The following is a 19,878-nucleotide window of genomic DNA, read 5'->3' on the forward strand; positions in this document are numbered from 1 at the left end:
AACAGAAACAATAGCAGCGACATCTTTCGTCCCAATCAGCGCGTGTAATGTCTACACTATATTCAACTATCTTTTTCACATTGATAATGATAATGATTTAATACAATGCGTGAAACGGTAAGAGAAGCTATATAGAAAATCGACACACACTGGTTTGATTCCCGAGAATCAGACATATTCCGACCTTACGAGTCGGAATTCACATACCCTCTACAAATTCTTCTTTGCCCATAAAAGGTAAATTGGGGTAGCTGATACGGTCTTTGTCTGAGGTTGGTAGTGAAAATTCGCATACGGTCATTCAACACAACAGCTGGACGTGTGTATGCGGACTGGGGACTGAGCTAGGCTCTCATTGCATCTTGCACGACAGATTCAGATCATATTGATTGCCCGCCATCTATCGTCGACATTTCGTCAGTAGTAGTGTGTATGACTCACAATGAACTCAGCCGGAGAGTTTGTTTTGGAATTTGGCCTGTTTTGACATGCCCGAGCATCCAAAATGTGAATGTTTCACGGCAAACCTCCAATGGATAAGCCAACTTGGTAGTTTTGAGATCATCTTGGGCTCTTAACTAAGGTAAATATGCGTTAACGTATGTAATATGATCTGGAGTATCAAGGTAATTAAAAATGCAGACTATCTTTCGTGGCCAGTCCCATATGTGCTAATACGCGTTAGAGAAATGGGTAGAATCTCTACTGTAAAATTATCTCGACAACGAAAGCCAATCGCTGATGATCCCTAACAAACTAGCTAAATACGTAGGGTCTCGTAAGAGAAATTAAAAGCAAACTGGTGCTGAGCATACTATTGTTGACCATTTTACACCATTACGAGTCGCTAATTTGTTATGCTTGTTTCGAATTTCTGTGGCCTGCCTGTAAATTAATGCTGTATGAAGACAATATTAAGTCACATCTGCTTTATCATAGATTCCAGAATCCTTTTAAATTTACTCAAATATTGAATTTTGACGCGATGCGCGATGTCGACGACATTGGTATTTGTACTTGTAATATCAATATTAATTTCAAAATGTAATCGTAAGTGTATTTAGGAGCACATTCACAGAAGATAGATGACAATATTTACTTTTAATACACCTTTGACTTTGTAGAATTTGGTTTTGTACCTAACCTAGTTTTCTATACAGGTAGGCCTAGACAAATAAAAAAAAATATGTAAATTTAAAAGTTTAAAGTTATCTACATGTACAATATTGCAATTTAATCACACCAGATTTGATTGAATGTCATAAACTTTAATATTTTCTTCTTCTTAATATGCCTCCTTCACTCCTGAAGATTCTTGCAGATGAAAGGGTGTGTGTGTGTGTCACAAAGGATGTGAAGTGTTAAGTGTCCTATAAGATGCAAGTAAAAAAAAAAAAAAAAAAAAAAATCTTCCAGTCTGATTCTATAGATGTTTAGGTTTAACCAATGCATTTTGCCAGTAGTCGATGAAATAATTTTTCCTATGGAGCCTTTACTACAGTACTGTACACTGTTCTGTATACTTTACTACTAGAAAAATGGAGCCTTTACTACTACATACTACTGCACGTCTGTTTGTAAAATTTATATTCTAGTATAGCTTGCATGTGAAATCTATGCAAGGCCGTGACTCTCTTAGCTCAAGAAGAAAGCAAAAAAAGAAAAAGAAAAAAAAAGAATTTGCAATTGTATGCGTCTTACCTGTATTTATAATGATCATTGTATTCTGGAATAAAACTTCTACAGATTATTTTTCTCAACTATTGCAAAGAGTGGAAATAGATTAATGCGTAAAGTCTTCACCCAACAACAAAGAAATTAAATTCATATCTTAATGATTACATAACACTTCAATTTGCTATGTGTTTGAGTGATGTCAAGTCAAGGCAAGTGTACGGGTACCTTTTATTGCAAGCATTTTATTGATAACATTTGTGCTATTTGAATGTCCCCCCCCCCCCCAGAATCATGTTACAATGTAAAACTGCTGTATGTTACCTGAATACTCCATGGACTATCAGTACCATTTGATGAAGGAAAAATCACAAGTTTGTCAAAAAGTTAGTATATTAACCTTCTAATAAAGTCAGCCTTGTCTTCCATGTCAAATATTAACGTATTGCTGAGGTAAAATGCAGCATTGTAGTAAAACAGCCTGTACTATCCTGAGCAATGTCTTAATTTCATACCAGAACATGCGATAATGAGGTTTGTTTATGTTTATGTCAGCACACTGTAATGATATTATAAATTATATGTGTCAATGTGGCATATACAATGCATTAATAAGGACAATGATAAACACATAATTGTTGTTTTCACACACAGGAGAGAATCGCAAACAATCAGGAAGATGTTTTCTGTGCGGGTAGTTACAGTCAACCACTATCAGTCCACTCCCATCGATGATTTGGATGTGAAGGTGTCAGACTTTAGAGGAGCTGATGTCAATCAAGTACCAGTGATTCGCGTCTTTGGGTCTACACCATTGGGTAAGATATGAAATAGATGAATGACAACACTGCTAATATGTCACATGAGCATACACTTGTACATTAGAATATAGCCTAACTGCTATAAATAAGTTAATGAGAATTCAAACCAGCAACCAAGTGTTTTTTGAATAAAACTTGACAAATCAACAGAAAGTTGTTAGCTGTTCACCCGTTGAGGACGAGTCACGAATATACTCAGGCAGGTGTCTATGAGAAATGCGTGTTGTAGTTAAATCAAACCATCCTCAACGGGTTAACTATCATGTTAAAATATGTTGTCCCTTGGCACATAAAATGTTATCTGAGTCAAACCATCTTTAATACCATTAGATATCAATCTACCCTGGTGATGTGTTTTGCATCTTGTTGATGTTGTTCTTGTCATTGCTTTTTTTCCCACAAGGCCAAAAGACTTGTCTGCACGTACATGGCGTGTTTCCTTACATCTACATTCCCTACGATGGCACTCAGCCTGCTGACCACTACATGCGCCAGATGGCCACCAGCCTGGACACTGCCCTACAGGTGGCCCAGGGCAAAGCCGCGTCCACTGTCCACCATGTCTTCAAGATCTCTCTCGTCTCCGGCTTGTGAGTATTACTCTTTGGAGCATTGAAGGTTAAAGGGGAGGAGCATTGTATTGTACATTGTTAACCCGTTGAGGACGATCCGATTGTGGTAAGACATGCATTTCTCATAGACGCTTGCCAGAGTATATTTGCAACTTGTCTTCAACACGCTTCGTTGAGCCGCTGAGTAGCCCTGAGAGGGTAATTCAGGTTTCAAAATTGCGCACATGTGCCTAAAACAAACACACAGATCCAACGTACTTGGCGCGTAAAAGACCCTTTCCGAGAGAATCCCACTGGCATAGGAAGCAGTTCAGTGAGAGCTTGAAATAGTGACCAAAAACAAAGCCAATGGGCCGAAAGCATAAAAGCACAAGCTCGTCTAGCAAAACGTCTAGCTCAAGCAATTGCTTATTAGAATCCATATGCATAACCTTTTGCTTGTGTGTATACCTTTTGCTTGTCCCGCACAAGCAATTGCTTGCGTTTTCAACAAAAGGCACGTCACGCCTGTGCGAACACAAGAACAAAGGCGAGTTTGACAGCATGTATTTGAAAGGGCGTGTGTGCGGAAACATTTCCTGACATAGCAAAGGAGCTATGAAATGAGACTCATAAATGCACACACAGACGCACACACACATCTATACACACACACACACGTACTGACTGATTCCCATCACTGCTTATAGTAGCCCGGATGTGCCAGATCGCACGTGGAGCGAGTTCTCCTAAGTTGCTCTCCACCAAAGTAAGACATCCTACCTGTTTTTCATCACATTTTGCTTGCTAACCACTGGACATTTCCGTTTTTGAAACGAAAAGGTTTCTTTCACTACTTAGGAGTAATTTCTTGTAGATTTATACCACTCCTGCACAAGTGTGGTCTTTCTTTTATGAATATAAAAATAATACTCAAAAGGAAACGTCCCAGCTAAGCAAAAGCTCGAGCTCATTTTACAGAGCTTGGAAAATCGTAAGCAATTGCTAGTAAGAACAAGTAAAAGGTATGTTTTATGCATACGTTTTTAAGCAAATGCTTGGTCTCTAAGCAATTGCTTGGGGGCAGCAAGGAATTGCTTGTGCTTGCTAGCAAAAGCTTCTGCTCACAAGCAATTGCTTGTTTTTATGCATACGGATTCAAGTAAAAGGCTAGCACAAACAATTGCTAGCGTTTATGCATCCGGCCCCATGTCAACATTCTGGAATTTGTGAAAGCACCTCGTCTATGTAGATGTTGAAATGCCAGTGCGTGAAGGTTTTTTCATTTTCATGTTTTGACATTGCATCAAAATGACTTCTTTCGGCACCCCCTACATTCGTTTTGATTTATTAGAGTGACTAGTATATCTTTTACTCTTCAATTATACTTTTGGAAAGGGATGTCCACTTCTTTTCTTGTCTAGTATGATGTGAATATGACATATATTAATTATGTTCTTCTCCTTTTTCTGTCCACAGACCTCTGTATGGATACCACAAGTCTGAAAGGCAATTTCTCAAAATCTACTTCTACAATCCTGCTGTTCGGAAGAGGTGAGACATTGCACAAATCATCAAGTGTAATTGGAATTCAACCTTTAACACTGAAGTGTTAAAAATTAACCCAATCCACCAAAATGTTGGGGTTCTAAGAAGATTTCTTTATAGTAAATGGAAAATGAATCATGTTCTATGTGTCGAAGGACTTAAGTTGAGATGTGCCTCAATATTGTAGTAACCATGGAATTCCACGTAGAACAGATTTGCAATATACAGTACATATGTGGGCGTTTTCCCTTTTTCTGTGTGTGTGTATCATCTGATTGCTCTGCATTTTTTCATGTATGAGGCACACTTTTATTCAAGCAATATCATGGCCAGCAAGCAAAGACAATGTTGATGCTGCTTAATCTGCTTCACTTCTGTTGTCCTAAAATGATCCCCCTTGGAGGCAGTTAGTACAGTACTGATCATGAACAAAACAATGTTTGTCTTGCCCACTGTAAAGATGCATTGCATTTGATTTTTTTTTAAACAGTGAGATATTCAATGTTTTTGTGTTTATTTCTTCTTGTTTATCTTCTTCAAAAGAGCTGTGGAGCTCCTCCAAAATGGTGCTGTCATGAACAAGGTTTTCCAGCCGCACGAGTCACATGTTCCATTCAACCTTCAGGTTGGTATGATGTACATTACATCTGTGATGTACGTCGATATTATCCATTTTTTAGGGAAACCAGAGAGTCACATTCTACCACAAACTTACTATTTACCTCGTTTAAATGTAGTTACCGCAATTGACTGATAATCAATTTGTCCATACAGATACAAACAGCATGTAGGTTTTTTAGTCTATCAGCACATGTTGTTGTGTCATTTTGTCGTACAGTATTTATTCTTCTTGAAACCTGAATCCTGTACTACCAAGTATATAAATAAGCTTACTGCTGTAACGCCCTTTCTTCATGATGGCATATCAGTACATTAAGCACACTTTTCATGACTTCTCTTTGCTTTTAATATGTTCTTTTCTGTGATACAGTTTTCGTTCTTTATTATCGTAATATATTACCATGCTAAAAAATGTGCAGTTCCTGATTGACTACAACCTCTATGGAATGAACATGCTCAACCTGGCCGCAGTCAAGTTCAGAAAGTCAGAAGCATCCAATTCTTCTGAGGAGAAGATGTTGTCACCAGGATCATCCACAGGTAACGATGGAAATGCTCTCCTCATATAACATCACCACCACCACCACCATCATCATCATTATCATCATCATCGTCATCATTGTCATCATCATCATCATCATCATCATTATCATCATCATCATCAGCACCCTCATCCTCATATAACACCATCAGCAGCAGCATTATCACCATCACCCTCACCATCATCATCATCATCATCATCATCATCATCATCATCATCATTATCATCAGCATCATCATCATCATCATCATCATCATCATCATCATCATCATCATCATCATCATCATTATCATCATCATCATCATCACCATTATCATCATTAATTCATGAATACTCACCAGGGATTTATATTTTCATCTTCTTCTCATGACTGTCCACCTTCTGCCCTGTGCATAGTGCACTCCACAGTCTACATCCTTTCCATCATCCTTCATCCTTCCATCTCTTCATCAGATGTCTTCCCATTTTTCTGATATTTTCTAAATTCCCACAATCATCTGCCCATCATACTGAGCCATTTCTCATCATCTTATCTTACATGCCTCCATGGGGGAATGTAAGACTGGGTCTACTTCCCTCTAATTATCTCTCTGATTCCTGTCACTGCCAATTTCACTGCCCCTCCCCCCCCCCCCCCCCCATTCTGCATTCTGTTCCTCCTGGTGACCCCTCCAACAGCTCTTGGACCCCTTCTGCCACTTCTTGCAAAATTATAATGCTGACAGTATCTAAATCTTTCCTCCTTAGCTGCTGGGCCAATTCTGTATGAATTTTTATTCCTTCAGAAGAATTCAGTTGAATTTTAATAATATACTGATACCCAAACATCCTATTACAGAGAATAAATGTTCTTAATTGCAATTGACTTATTATGTAGTGCATTTAAAAAAGCACATGGCATGTGCCTAGTATGGTTTGCTTGAATATTTTATACATCCAAAAAGAAAGGCTGTTTCTCACCATCTTCAGACAATGTGAATAATAAATTTCAACACACCAATTCCACGGAAGTGGTGTGGAGAAAGGCCACCAATAAGAGCTTGTTTCTCAATGTACGGGGAGTGAATATATTTTGTATTTCTTTGAATCTTAAAGGCATTACTTACTATTTGCAGATAAAACAAAAACATAGCTTTAGTGCTTTCAAATAGTTCTAAATGTGAGTTAGGGATAGAAACAACCAACATTCTTTTAATCAGTATAAACAATGTTAAGTGTTGTTAAATATACAAAATGTGAACAATAGATATAATAAAATTGTTTCTAAAATAAACCATCTTCAGTTACGTTTTACTCAGAAAAATAGTGATATCTCCTTATATTTTAGGCTTTATTGCAAAATTTTTATATGGTAGGATGTTTTGTGATACAACCAACCAACACATATGCATCAAATGTGATAACTCAAATATTTCTTAAATCACTGCTCCCAATGGTAAACAATACCTTTAAAACAGTCACTGGTTGGTATTGAAGTATATGAATGCAAAATCTCATTACTCAAATACTGCAATAAATGTATATTTGCTGATGTTATGGTTTGCAAATATGATCGTACCCACCAGGCTTCCAAATCAACAGCCCACCGGACCACCCAACACCTCTGCGGCGGAGGCACAGCAGTGGCAGCATGAGTGTGTGCACCCAGTACTGGGATGCTGAGGCCATCCCCGCCTCCCAGTTGCTGGGAGAGGATGTGGCCAGACAGAGTACCTGTGAGCTGGAGGTGGATGCTGTGGCAGCAGACATCCTCAACAGGATGGACTTGCAAGGTAGTAGAAATTGCAGTAAGAGTAGTAGTAGTAGTCGCAGTAGTAGTAGAAGAAATAGTAGTAGACGTAGTTGTACAATGTTGTATTAATTTTGTCAGCGGTATTAATAGAAGAAATAGTATTAGCTGAAGTAGAAGTGGTGGTAAAAGTGTAGTAGTAGTTGTAGTAGTAGTAATAGTAGTAGTAGCAGTAATAGTAATAGTAGTAGGAGAAGTAGTTGTAGTAGTAGTAGTACTAGTAGTAGTAGTAGGAGCAGTAGTTGTGGTAGTAGTAGTAGTAGTAGTAATAGTAGTAGTAGTAGTAGTAGTAGTAGTAGCAGCAGCAGTAGTAGTAGTAGTAGTAGTAGTTGTAGTAGTAATAGTATATAGTAATTGTAGTAGTAGTAGTAGTAGTAGTAGTAGTAGGAGCAGTAGTTGTGGTAGTAGTTGTAGTAGTAGTAGTAATAGTAGTGGTAATAATGATAGTAGTAGTAGTAGTTTTAGTGTCACCAGTAGTAGCGATAGCAGTAGTAGAACTTTTAGTCTGAGTGTTTTTATCAGTAGTGATGTTTAATAGTAGAGGAAGTAATAGTAGTACTAGTAGCAGAGGCAGCAGTAGCAGTAATAGAAGAAGAAGGAGGAGGTGGAGGAGGAGGAAAAGAATATTTCAAAGAAAGAAGAGCAGGAGGAGTAGGAAGAGATGGGGGGGGGGATGGAGGAGAGAATCAAAACAAGTCAATGCTAAAAAGAGCCACCAAAGGGTGCACCAGTAGGGACTGTGAAATCTTCAGAATTGAAATAGCCACTGATAATGGGAAGAGGCCCCCAACTACAAGCAGAAGAAAAACAAAACAAAACGTAGCCCAATAAGCAATGTCGGCACCTTGAGAACAGCATCTGATTTCTATGCCTGGTTTTCATCCATTTTGTCAGATAATGCGGAGACGAACCCAGGACTGGTGGGCATCTGGGAGGATGAAAGGCAGCGGCGAGAGCAGCTCAATCAGATGGACCAGCTGCTACCACCCTCTACTCCTGGTATGACTGAACTTTTTTGATCAGTGTGTCTCCTTTGCTTTGAGAACTTCATTGTGGGTCATCAAAATTAGATTGTGCATGGGCATTTTACTTGCAGTATATCATATATATATATATATCACTTGCAATATTTGCATTTAGATTGAGATTAGTGGAGATTATACAACTTGTACCAAAGTACATTGAATTTCTTATTTTATGTTGTCCTAATTCCAAATAAATAGAAATGTTTGCAATTTGCATGTTATATTTTCTTATTTGTAATACATGTGTTTATCTAATTAAAAGAGTCTTGTGGAAAAAGATTATAATTGGAAATATTTATAATGACTTTACTTAAAATTAGTTTAGATGATACCAAAGTGCATTGGATTTCTTGTTCTATGTTGCCCTAAGTCCAAGTAATTAAAAATGTTAGCAATTTGCATGTTACACTATCATAATCATTTGTTTTGATAAGGGATTCTGGATTTGAGGGTGTACAGATTTATGCAATAATTTTGATTAATCAGTCAGACATTTGGTTATGTTCCCCCACCCCCTTACCAAACTGTGTACTATTCATAATATTTCATCTGTGTGCCGATGTAACGATGAGCCAAAATCATGGTTTCCAAATCTTCAGATCGTGGAGAGATGTCCCTGTTGAATGCTGAAGAGAACTGGAACGCCAGGTTGCGAGAAATTGTTGACAAGCAGCTTCAAGAACTTCAGGAAATGTGAGTCACTGATGAATTCCGTCAAGAGGTAGCAATGTGGCCCACTTATCCCTTACTGTGTTTCGTGTGCTTATCGGCATGCACATACTGTATAAGGGGAAATTTTCGCGGTGTTGAAATTTTCGAGTATTTCGCGCAACCAGAAATTAGCGCGAAAATAAAAGCCCACGAGTATTTTTGCTTGCTATATGTTCCAGTAGTTGACATCTTGATCCCGTGGAATTAAAAACATGCGAAACTCTTCTTACCCGGCCGATTGCGAAAAATTAGTCGTGCGAAAATATCCACTTTTACAGTATAATTCTGGAAACTAATTGTCAATAACTAGAGACTACCTAGTTCCCCTATTTCCTATTGTGTCACCATGACCTTTATGTTGGACTGAGGCACATTGCTAATCGTGAATGGGCTTGCTAACTTTACAACTTGGTCAAGTTAAGATGGATTATGGAACGCTGATGAAAGAGCTTAAAATAGCAAGTTAACCCGTTGAAGACTAGTTCTGAGTATACTTGAGCAGGTGTCTATGGGAAACGTGTGTTATAGCAAAATCAGCTCATCCTCAACGGTTTAAGCTCTTCTATCGTAGTGCTTACTCCTAGAAGGAAGCTCAATTAGATGTTTGCATATCTTTGATTTTCTTTGTAATATTGACTGTGTAGGGAGAGCCAAATCATGGACAGTGATGAGGTTGCCATGGAGACTGAGAGCAGTGAAGAGGTGGGGCCTCCATCCTCCCAATTGCAGAATGTGCCCTGTACACCAGCCAATGAGCTAGAGATCCACATGTCTGAAAATCCAGGTAAAACTCTTGAATCTCCTTCTCATCTCTTCAACTTGTCTGCCTTCCATGATTTTCATCAACATAATGATGCATTTGTTTGTAGTATCGTTATTTTTTCCATGTTTGCTTTATGCAGTAGTTAATCATTTGTCCTTCTTGTGTCCTATTTCCAGTTCCCCCAGTCATTCATTTTCTAAAGCCGCTGACATTGTATCAACAATGTCCTTATTTATTCTTGTTGTTTGTTGCCAAGTATTTATTTTTCATCCCATATTTGTACTTCTCACATTCTATTCATTTCTATTATAAGTTGTTTTGTTTCTTTGCTGAAGGTACCTCAGTATTCAGTAGTGTCAATTTTTCATGTTAAAGTGTGAGGTACTGTACGTTGTACAGAGATTGAAGAGAGTTGGATACCACCAGTGTGTTATGCTTACAGGCAATGTTTGAGAAGTATCATATGTAAATTGTTGTATGACCTTCGCCCTTTTAGGCCAGCAGTTTGTATTGCGTGAGCATAATAGAGATGGCTTAAACCTTAACTATTGTGACTGGTTGTCCATCTCCAAGTAATGTTCATTTAATTGTGTACTGCTGAAAATGTAAAGTCAGATTTCTTTACTTCTACGTGGTACATGATTTGCGTAGCCATCTCTTCCGATAGAAGTACAGAGTGATGACCATTTTCTTCCCTTTCCTCACATATAGCAGACAGCGAACCATCACAGAGGCAGGTCTTTAGTGGGGATGTTTCACCAGTCGTCAATGAAGAGCTTGTGCAGTCAATTCTGGAGGCGTCCCAGAGGTTGTCCCAGTCTCAATCTCAAGGTACGACTGAATGGTTAAAACAGAGCAGATACATAAGTCTGTCATGGGGTGTCACCTTTCATCTCTAGAGTTGAAACTCCTTTTACACCAGTATCTCCTTGACACCAGTAGTAACAATCCGATCCTATGCCTACCAGAGAAAAAGGAAAGGATTGATTATAGTGGCAGGTTTGAAAAAAACAAAACAGGAAAAGTTAATTAGGATGGATCATTACAACAACAAAAAAGTATGCCATGCAGTGATGGAATTTCATGTGATTTCACAACAGTGTTGATACATGCTTTGACATTGAAAAATTGTTAGCTGTATTTTCCATTAATTAAGGTGTTTTAAAGAAATTAGACAATTTAAGGATTTTTTTTTTTCATTGGGTATACACCGTAAACTACAATTTCCACATTTGAAGTACTGTATGATAAAGCCATTTTCACACCCTATGTCATATTCTCTGTGTCATGCTACAGACACTCAAGATGAGGAGCTGGCAAACCTCCTCGTCGATCTCGTCCACGATGAGGACGACGATGTGGACTTGGCTCTTTCGGGCAGGAGGAGCATGCAGTCCTTGAGAGAACACCCTGGGCCGTCTGGAATTGGTGAGTACAGACAGCACTAATATAAATCAAAAGGGATGAGGTGACAAATACATGAGCTATGTCTTTTTAGATTGGAATATGGCACACTGTATTCGGATGCTTATTTTGAGCAGATACACTCAGCCTACTGAAAGATATTGTAGTCAAGACATCATGAAATAGCGCTGATGCCAGTGTAAATGCATTTTGCTCATTCTTTAGAAAAATATACAGTGCACTGCCATTTTAACCCATTGAGGATGGGCTGATTTTGCTACAACACACATTTCCCATAGACACCTGCCCGAGTATACTCGGGACTCGTCCTCAAAGGGTTAATGAACTCGTTAATGACATAATTTCAATATAATGAAGTAAGAAGTCAGTACTCAAGATTATTTTCCATAATCATGTGTTTTATAAACTGTAGTCTTTTTTCTGCTACAACAAAAATTTCAATATAACAAAAGAAAACTGCTGGTCCCAAAGATTTCCTTGTAATGGGGGTGACCTGTGTACATAAATTATGTACTTTGTCACTTGGTTTCTTTGGCTAAGTAGGGCTACAGAGTTATCTTCTACAGGAGAACTGATATTAGGTAGGAGCCTGAGAGACCAACAAATCGAACCCTAAATGAGCAATCTTCCCCAAACAATGCGAAGAGTCGTGAGAACCAAAGATGTATTATCCCTGGCAGACAGTGTAAATCATAATCAAAGCAGCATTGATTTTGTGACCAATGCAACTATATCAAAGTCCTCATATCAAAAGCACTATGTTATTTGAGTTTGTTTTTCTAACTTTATAAAGAGAAAAAAAAAATTGCCCTGGTTTGATTATTATTAACCCTTTTTATCATTTGCTGTAACATGCTATCTCATTGATGACAACTTTTCTTTTCACTATTAAAGTTCTTTGTCGAAAATACTTTACCACTATGAGTGATGTAAAAAGGGAAGGGCTGGGAATTATATGCTTGTACGTTTTTGTCAACTTGACTTGTCAAACTTCAAACTGAGGTGACTTGGCTACCTGAAAAGGCTTTCTTCAAGAAATTCCACTTTTGATGAAATCCACATATGCACGGATCCGGCTTGGCAGCAGGACCCGCCATGACTCCGTTGTCCCACGCCTGTGGTGAATGCATGATAGATATCGCGGCATGGCGTGACCGGCTCGCGGGACGTCGCAGTAATGTTGTACACAAATCGATCCCATGATCAGTGTACACAATTATTATCATTATTATTTTTTTTTTTTACTTTGTCACAGAAATCTCAGACTCGGAAGAAGAAGACAGTCCCGAGCTGGAGGCTGAGGAGGAGAAGGAGATGTCGCAGGCGTGGCTGGGTGTGGACAATGAGTGGGAGGATGAGGAGGATGAGGATGCTGCTGTTGCTGGTAGCGACGATGAGGATGGGAGGATGGGGAATGGGGAGACGCAAGCTGGAGAGGATGTTCAGTAAGTTGGAAGTGCAGAGATGCCACTCTATGGGTACTACCACCATCGTTCTTGCCTCTGTGGTATCTGTCGTATTACTTCTCTAATCCTTCTAATTGGAGGCAGTCTTTGCATATTCACAACCATGCTAATTTCTTCCTCAGGGGTGTCATTAGGTTCCAGGCCAATTACCCCCTGGACAATTACCCCAAACCCTTCCCCTTCCCCTGTACCTAATCCAATCCTTAACCTCTAACCTTATCACTAACCAGTATTTAGCAGGGGGGGAATGTAATTGTCCTCTTTGGGGGTAATTGCCCTGATACGATGACGAAAATGTTTGGTGACACGACATCACTAACTGACCTTGTTTTTCTATGTTTTTCAAATAATGTTCAGAATTGAAATGTGGGATAACTTTGAAAATACCCAGGGTTTTCACATATGCATGAATAATATTTGTAGCTTCCTAAATCTAATTTCTTCTTTAAATAATGTGATCAGATGGCAAGATGTAATTATCATCGGACTGTGCCAGGGAGAACCACCTCTGATGATGTGTCAGTAATGATCGAGGTAAAATGCATTCATGAAGGCTAGTGAAACCTTTCTATGATATTCTTTGTGTTTCTTGTTCTGCGCTCACAGGCTAGAAAGATTAATTGGGGACATTGAGGATGTCGGTGCTGGGAGATCTCAGAAGTCAATGGAGGAAGAAGATTACTTGCCCCAGCTGGATGGAAGCTCTGATATACCACCAAAGGAAGGCAAGTCTGCAAACGACGCTCCTTTCTTTCATGTTTCTGCGACCAATTTTACACAGTCTATTTTTTCTACAGACTGTGTTCATCAGACAGAACACCTTTTTAGTGTTTTACCTACTTGTGTTTTGTCTGCTTTTTGTCATCGCAATGATGCAGTCTTATCCCGCAATTCTTGATCTTCAATCCTTGTTATATTTTCACTTTTACTTTTGATGGTTGTGATGTGTGGGTATTTTTGCTGCAGATATTTGAGAAGAACTGAGATTAATTGGTTTTCCTACTCATTTCTTATACTTCAAAGTGAAAGGAAAATGTGCACTGCTAAATCTGTTCTGATGAAAAACTGAGTTATATATATCACATAAATCCACATTAACTCATAGATATGTCTTGCTTAATACTATTGATGCAAAAACTAAAAAATATCTGCCTGAGTCTGTTTTTGCCCATTCACTTACTGTATACGCCATATATTTCGCGAGTCTAAATTTTCGCGAATCGGGAATTCCCGATGATTTAGCGAGTAGTTAAATTCGCGATCGTGGAGTCTTGTGCTGAACGGGGAAACGTACACGCGGACGTCACATCCACATCGGGATCAGAGTCAATATTTTCGCGAGTAGCACCTGACTCGCGAAATTCGCAAAAATAAAAACCTCGCGAAATATACGGCGTATACAATACTTGATGACAGTCTTGCACATTGAACTTACAATTTTGTAACATGTAGACAACCTCATTGTGTGCACAGACTTATTGTATGAATGGTCTGAGCAAGGAAATAGAAAAGTAGGCAAATTAGAAATGTTTGTTTGTATTTTGTCCCATGTGTGAATACTGTGCAGGCATTATTTTTTTCCCCCATATGTTCTTGATTTTACAGAACTTTCAAGTTGGCATGTCCTCTTTGTACAGTATGGAGGGGCGTTGATCCATCAAATTAATGATATCAATCAAATTGCTATAGTGCTGTCCAATTACAACGAACTCGGTTTAACAAAAGTCTTGTTGCAATGAAGTAAAAGTTCAGGCTCCAAAATAACCATTTATATATCCTTACATGCTTTACTGTTTGGTCATACCAATATTTTGATATCTCTAAAGAAACTACTGTTCCCAAGAACTTTGTCATAACAGGAGTGCTCTGTATTGCCAACTGTGACCTATATCATACCTTATGTGGCATGTTAAATGAAATTTGTATATCGTTCATCTGTCCCATGTCCTCCTGACAAATTTGTTTCACACTTCACTTTTCAGACGGAAAGAAGTGTCAGACGAAGTCGCTGGTTGGCAGAGGAAGGCTTGGTGAGAAGAGTCCCAGGAGGGCACAGAATGGCTTCGTTCACACCAGACCACTAGCCTCCGACAAGATTGCCAGGACTCCCCTCAAGCATGTGGATGGTCCCTTGAGAGAAATTGGAGATGCCATCGAGGTCTTGACAGAGGGACCTTGCAATGGGGCGGTGTCCAAAGAATCGGCATCCAGGACCAAAGGCAGCAGGCAGAACAGCACTGCAAGAAGTCCGAAGACCACGATGAATGGTAGTCACAGGGGTGTGCCATCCAACCTCGGAGAATCTTCGAGGAGGCCCAGGCGATCAAACAGTGTTACCTCAAGGTCTCTCAAGGGCAGGGGGAAACAGTCTCCTAGTTTGAAGGGAAAGAGGAAGAAGATGGCAAAATTCTCAAAACGGGCTCCAACTCTTCAGATTACGATTCCTGTAGGAAAGGGAATGGGAGGAATTAAAAGTCCTCGAACCTTACAAAAGCAGGTAGACAAGCCATTCTTCACAGAAAAGATGGCCAGAAGCCCCCACAAAGAACTCACAGGCCCGTTAGAGAGATATGCCAATGCTATTGAGTACAATATAGCTCCCAGCTTTCAGTATGCCGAGGCAATAAAACCCAAAAAGCGTCTACCTCTGGCAACAACTGCTTCATCAAGGACGGCCTCTATGGATGGTGGAAGGTCGTCACCCGAAAATGTGAAGAGAGATTTGTTTAGGCACAATTCAGTGAACCAAAGCTGTGATGTTCAAGAGCAAAGTGATTCTCCGAGTATGGCGAGGTCAAGGAGGAACAGTGCCAGGTCAGTTGAGGATGATGTCAGCAAACCCAGGAGACGAAGTAGTCAAAGGGATGAGAGCACTGCTTTGAAAGGCACAAATGTTTCAGATAGTCCAGGAAGACTTCGGAGGAGCAAGTCTCTGACAGCTTCTGACGTATCACCACAAGGAGAGCCTTCAGCTTCAGACAAGTCGGTGAAGTTTGCAAGGCAGAGTTCATTCTCAGCTGTATCACCTGTAGCAAGGGCCTTGAGTGCAAGAAAACCATCTGATGATGACTTCAAGGTCATCCAATCTCCAGTGTCTTCAAGGAGAGGGTCGAAGTGTGGACAAGCAAATGTTAAGAAGAAACCAGCATCTGGAAAAGCTGCAAGGAAAATGTCACAAGGTAAGAGATCTAGGAGAAGCTACTGCCAACATGAGGAGCAAAAGGAAGGAAGTGATCCCATGGAAAAACAGCTCAAAGCTCAAACCTCTCCTCATTTTGCTGGCTGTGGCAGGAGTGGAAAGAAAAGCCCGAGGGGATCAGAAGCCAAAGATCGTGGAAAGCCGTTTGTGTCAGACAATATTATTCGCAGTCCTCACAAGCCCATGGAGGGACCCATAGCTGTTTACAATGATGCAATAGGATTTAAGATGGCCCCTAGATTTCAGTATGCAGAGTCTGTCAAACCAAAGCCCAAAGTGATCCTTTCTCCCATAGACATTTCAGCAATTGCATCAGTCAGCGTGTTGAAGAGCCCCAAGACCCGTGTAAGAAGTACGAGTACAGTTGCCAGCGGCTCAGCAGAGTCCAACACGTCCCCTGCCAAAGTTCCAGTGAGAAGAAACTTGTCAGTGCCAAACAAAACTAGTCCAAAACCCAGGAAAACCACAAGAGTCCGAACAAATACCAAGCGCTCATCTAAAGATTCCATGTCGAGTCATGACCCTACTCTCATCATGGAGCAATCTTTTGTTTTCGATGCGGTTCCTCCTGCCAACTGTACACTGGGTAGAGGGCACATGGGCTCTAGGAGTCCAAAGGATTTGACAAAGTCAGAGCCCATAAAGGACATACTGAGCTCATCAAAGTTGGCCAGGAGCCCTCTCAAAAATGTGCATATTCCTGATCACCAAGTTAGTCCTTGCCATGACAAAGCAGCTGGGGAACTCTCAGAGTTCAAACACGGAAAGAAAAGAAGTGCCCAATCCCTAAGCAAGTCCAAAGCTCGCAAGAATATTCCTCAGTGGCTTGAAGCAGAATTCCCTGACAGAGCCAAAGTGAAAAGTGTTTCAACAAAGAGATCTAACAAAGTGGCAGGAGAGACTTCTGGTGGGACCAGGAATCAGAAAGGAGGAGTTGCTCATGGGAGTGAGAAGGGGAGCAAGTCAAAAGTTAAACATGAGAAAGGGCTTGAAAAGAAAGCTAGGCAACAAGCACGAAGCAACGGAAAAACCAGCCAGAAGGATAAAGTGAGCAAAGCAGTCACGAACAAGAAGGGTAAGACTGAGGACAAAGTTGAGATTAAGCCCAAGAAAGGAAAAAAGCCATCTCCTCTGCAGTTTGATCCTGTCTCAATGCCTTACTTGAAGCTCAATGCATCCAATCTGGTTAAGCTCAAGCTGTGCAAGGAGTTGAATCCTCAGCTTGTTCTCAGAAAGTTGTGTCTGGATGAAGAGAGCTGGGGTGAGGTCATCAGGAACGCCCTGTACCGAGACCTTGATCGGCAGGTGAAGAGGAAGCTCAGTGAGGAGAATGATCAGACGGATGCCAAGAGGGCACGCATGGATGACACACCCCCAGGATTAAGAGGAGTTCAGAGGGTGTCTCCACGAAAAGAACAACTTAAATCTCGCATGGCGGCAAAAGAAGCCAAATACAAGGGGGCATTGCAACCTTTCAGAAGATTTGATGTACAACAAAAGAGGAGAACCAAAATTGTAGATGTGTACGGTGGGGGTCCAGACAATAAAACTTGGAACTACGTTCCCCCAATTAAACCCCCTATCGAAGAAACAGCGCAGAATCCCATTATTGAAATCTGTGAGCCTGGCAAGGATGAGTCAAGAGATGTGATGTGGAGACTTGCCTGCTACTCCCCTCAACGTCCAGAACAGATAAGCTCTCCTCCAAGATGTTGGTCCCCACTTGGCAAAATTTCTGATGCAGAAGAGGAAGAGGAGGAGGAGGAACAGGAGCAGGAGGAGGATGACAAGAGGGAAGAAGAAGGCAGGCTAGCTGTTGAGACTATTCCTGAAGAGGATATTGAAGAGGATATTGAAGAAGAGGTGAAGGGAGAGATAATGGAAGAAGTGGCCACTGATTCCACCAAGAAGGAGGAGACTGCTGCTCCTGGCCCTATTTCAGATAATGAAATGGACATCATTGAGAGAAATCTGGGACAAATATCAGACTTCAGCGTGTATGAGAAGATGCTCCAGGTGACCTCCGATGGCAAGGCCAACCAGCAAGAACCAAAGTCAAGACACGAAGAGTTCACGTTGGAGCACTTTCCGGAAGATGTCTCTGGGATCGATGACCACTTGCATGGAAACTCAGATCTTGATGCAATATCCAATGAGTTTGCTAAACTGGATAAAACTGACCAGGTCCCTGGGAATCATGGCCACGTCATTGAGAGGTGTGGTAAGGAAAACCAGGAGCCGAACTTGCAAGGGCAGCTTAGGGAGCAGCCAAAGATTGCTCATGATTGGAGTCAAAGTGACACACACACCAGTGTGGACCTTCCTTCTCATCCTGTCCCTAGCAATGACTTACATCCACAGGGTCAGCACCAGCTCAATCACACAGGGATACCCCCAGTTCCTGACAATGGTCCTCTTGTGGCGCAGAATGCTGTTCCTCAGGGGACATCTCACTCAAATACAAGTTCCCAGGTTGACAGTAATAGCTCACCTGGAATTGCTCCAGGACAGGGGAACCAGGCATACTTATCCGAGGTACAAATATCAAGATCTTCCTCATATGGCTCACATTCACAAGTCAAATCTCACTCTTACACAAATTCTCCAGACGAAAGCAGCAACTCGCCCCAAATTACACCAGGGCAAAAGGCCCAGTCTTACTTCTCTGATGTGCAGATTTCAGCACCTTCCTCCTACAGCTCACACTCTCCTCAGTACCAGAGAACAGACAGCAGCAACTCTGGCACATCTTCCAGCCAGTACCCTAGCCAGAGGCAAGATGCAGGATCTCAGGGAGCTCAGGAACCGACTTGTATACCAGAGACAGACTCTGAGCACAGCAGTGACTGCAGTCCACCTCAGGTCCAGTACAGCATGAACCACTCAACACCACCTTACCAGAATGACCCTGTTAAAGAATCTGTCATGCCAGCTGGAACCAGCAGGCAGAATGAGTCACTGTACTACCACAGCAATCTGCAGGCCAGCCAAAGCATGTATGAAATGTCTAACCATTCCTTCAATCAGTCATCGGTCTATGGAGGGGAGAGACTAGTTGATCAGAGCCAGGGGTACAACCAGTCTGCCAACCATCTTCCGTATCCGTCCCCAGGAAGCAACCAGCGTCAGGGATACCCTCCGCCATACCCGTCCCCTCAACCCCCTTACCCCTCACCAAACCATCACCACCCTTCCACCCCGAATCAACACCACCCGCCAACTCCGAATCAGCACCACCCATCAACTCCAAATCAGCACCACCCATCCAACCATGAGCACCCTTCGCCATCTGGGCAGCCCCCCTACAGGGTGTCCTATCCACAGGCACCGCACCCATACCCTGACAGTGGCACCACCGCCCCAGCAGCGAAACCAAAGATTTGGAGACCAGTTGCCATGCCTCCGACTGATTCCATGGTGCGGAGTAGTCTCCAGGAGTATGGCCTTCCAGAAGTTCATCATCAGTGTGCATACTGGGGAAATCCACAAGATCATGCAGGAAGGCAAAGGTATAACCAGGAAAATGAGTTCCTAATATCGTGTGCTAAGGATAAAGTTTGAAGTGTTTGTTAAATATTTTGTACTTAAACAAATTTTGCATGGAATTAGAAGTACTTCTACAAGTATGATACTCCATGTGTGTGATGTTCCCTGGGGTTGCAGCTAGGAAAACATGACTCTGTTCCCAGGCATAATCTCGGGGTTCAGAAATGAAATTCTCTTATATTGAAGTTTTATATAGCA

The 19,878-nt window shown here is 41.0% G+C and overlaps 1 protein-coding gene across 1 annotated transcript in view; it reads left to right on the plus strand.

Moving 5' to 3' along the window:
• Nucleotides 1–442: 442 nt before the first annotated feature.
• Nucleotides 443–19,878, plus strand: part of LOC139711177 (DNA polymerase zeta catalytic subunit-like) — a 40,384-nt gene continuing 20,948 nt past the window's right edge. The window contains exons 1-15 of the mRNA XM_071623092.1: nt 443–583; nt 2,329–2,492; nt 2,899–3,085; nt 4,526–4,600; nt 5,138–5,219; nt 5,635–5,755; nt 7,322–7,528; nt 8,440–8,544; nt 9,170–9,263; nt 9,926–10,065; nt 10,759–10,875; nt 11,341–11,472; nt 12,725–12,853; nt 13,547–13,668; nt 14,926–19,643. Of these exons, the coding sequence (XP_071479193.1) occupies nt 2,354–2,492; nt 2,899–3,085; nt 4,526–4,600; nt 5,138–5,219; nt 5,635–5,755; nt 7,322–7,528; nt 8,440–8,544; nt 9,170–9,263; nt 9,926–10,065; nt 10,759–10,875; nt 11,341–11,472; nt 12,725–12,853; nt 13,547–13,668; nt 14,926–19,643 (6,368 nt within the window). The 5' untranslated portion in view covers nt 443–583; nt 2,329–2,353. The remainder of the gene's footprint in view (nt 584–2,328; nt 2,493–2,898; nt 3,086–4,525; nt 4,601–5,137; nt 5,220–5,634; nt 5,756–7,321; nt 7,529–8,439; nt 8,545–9,169; nt 9,264–9,925; nt 10,066–10,758; nt 10,876–11,340; nt 11,473–12,724; nt 12,854–13,546; nt 13,669–14,925; nt 19,644–19,878) is intronic.

This window comes from Diadema antillarum, unplaced genomic scaffold, assembly GCF_040938485.1.
Source record: "Diadema antillarum isolate AM-2024a unplaced genomic scaffold, OU_Dant_1.0 seq00001621_RagTag, whole genome shotgun sequence".
Lineage (NCBI taxonomy): Eukaryota > Metazoa > Echinodermata > Echinoidea > Diadematoida > Diadematidae > Diadema > Diadema antillarum.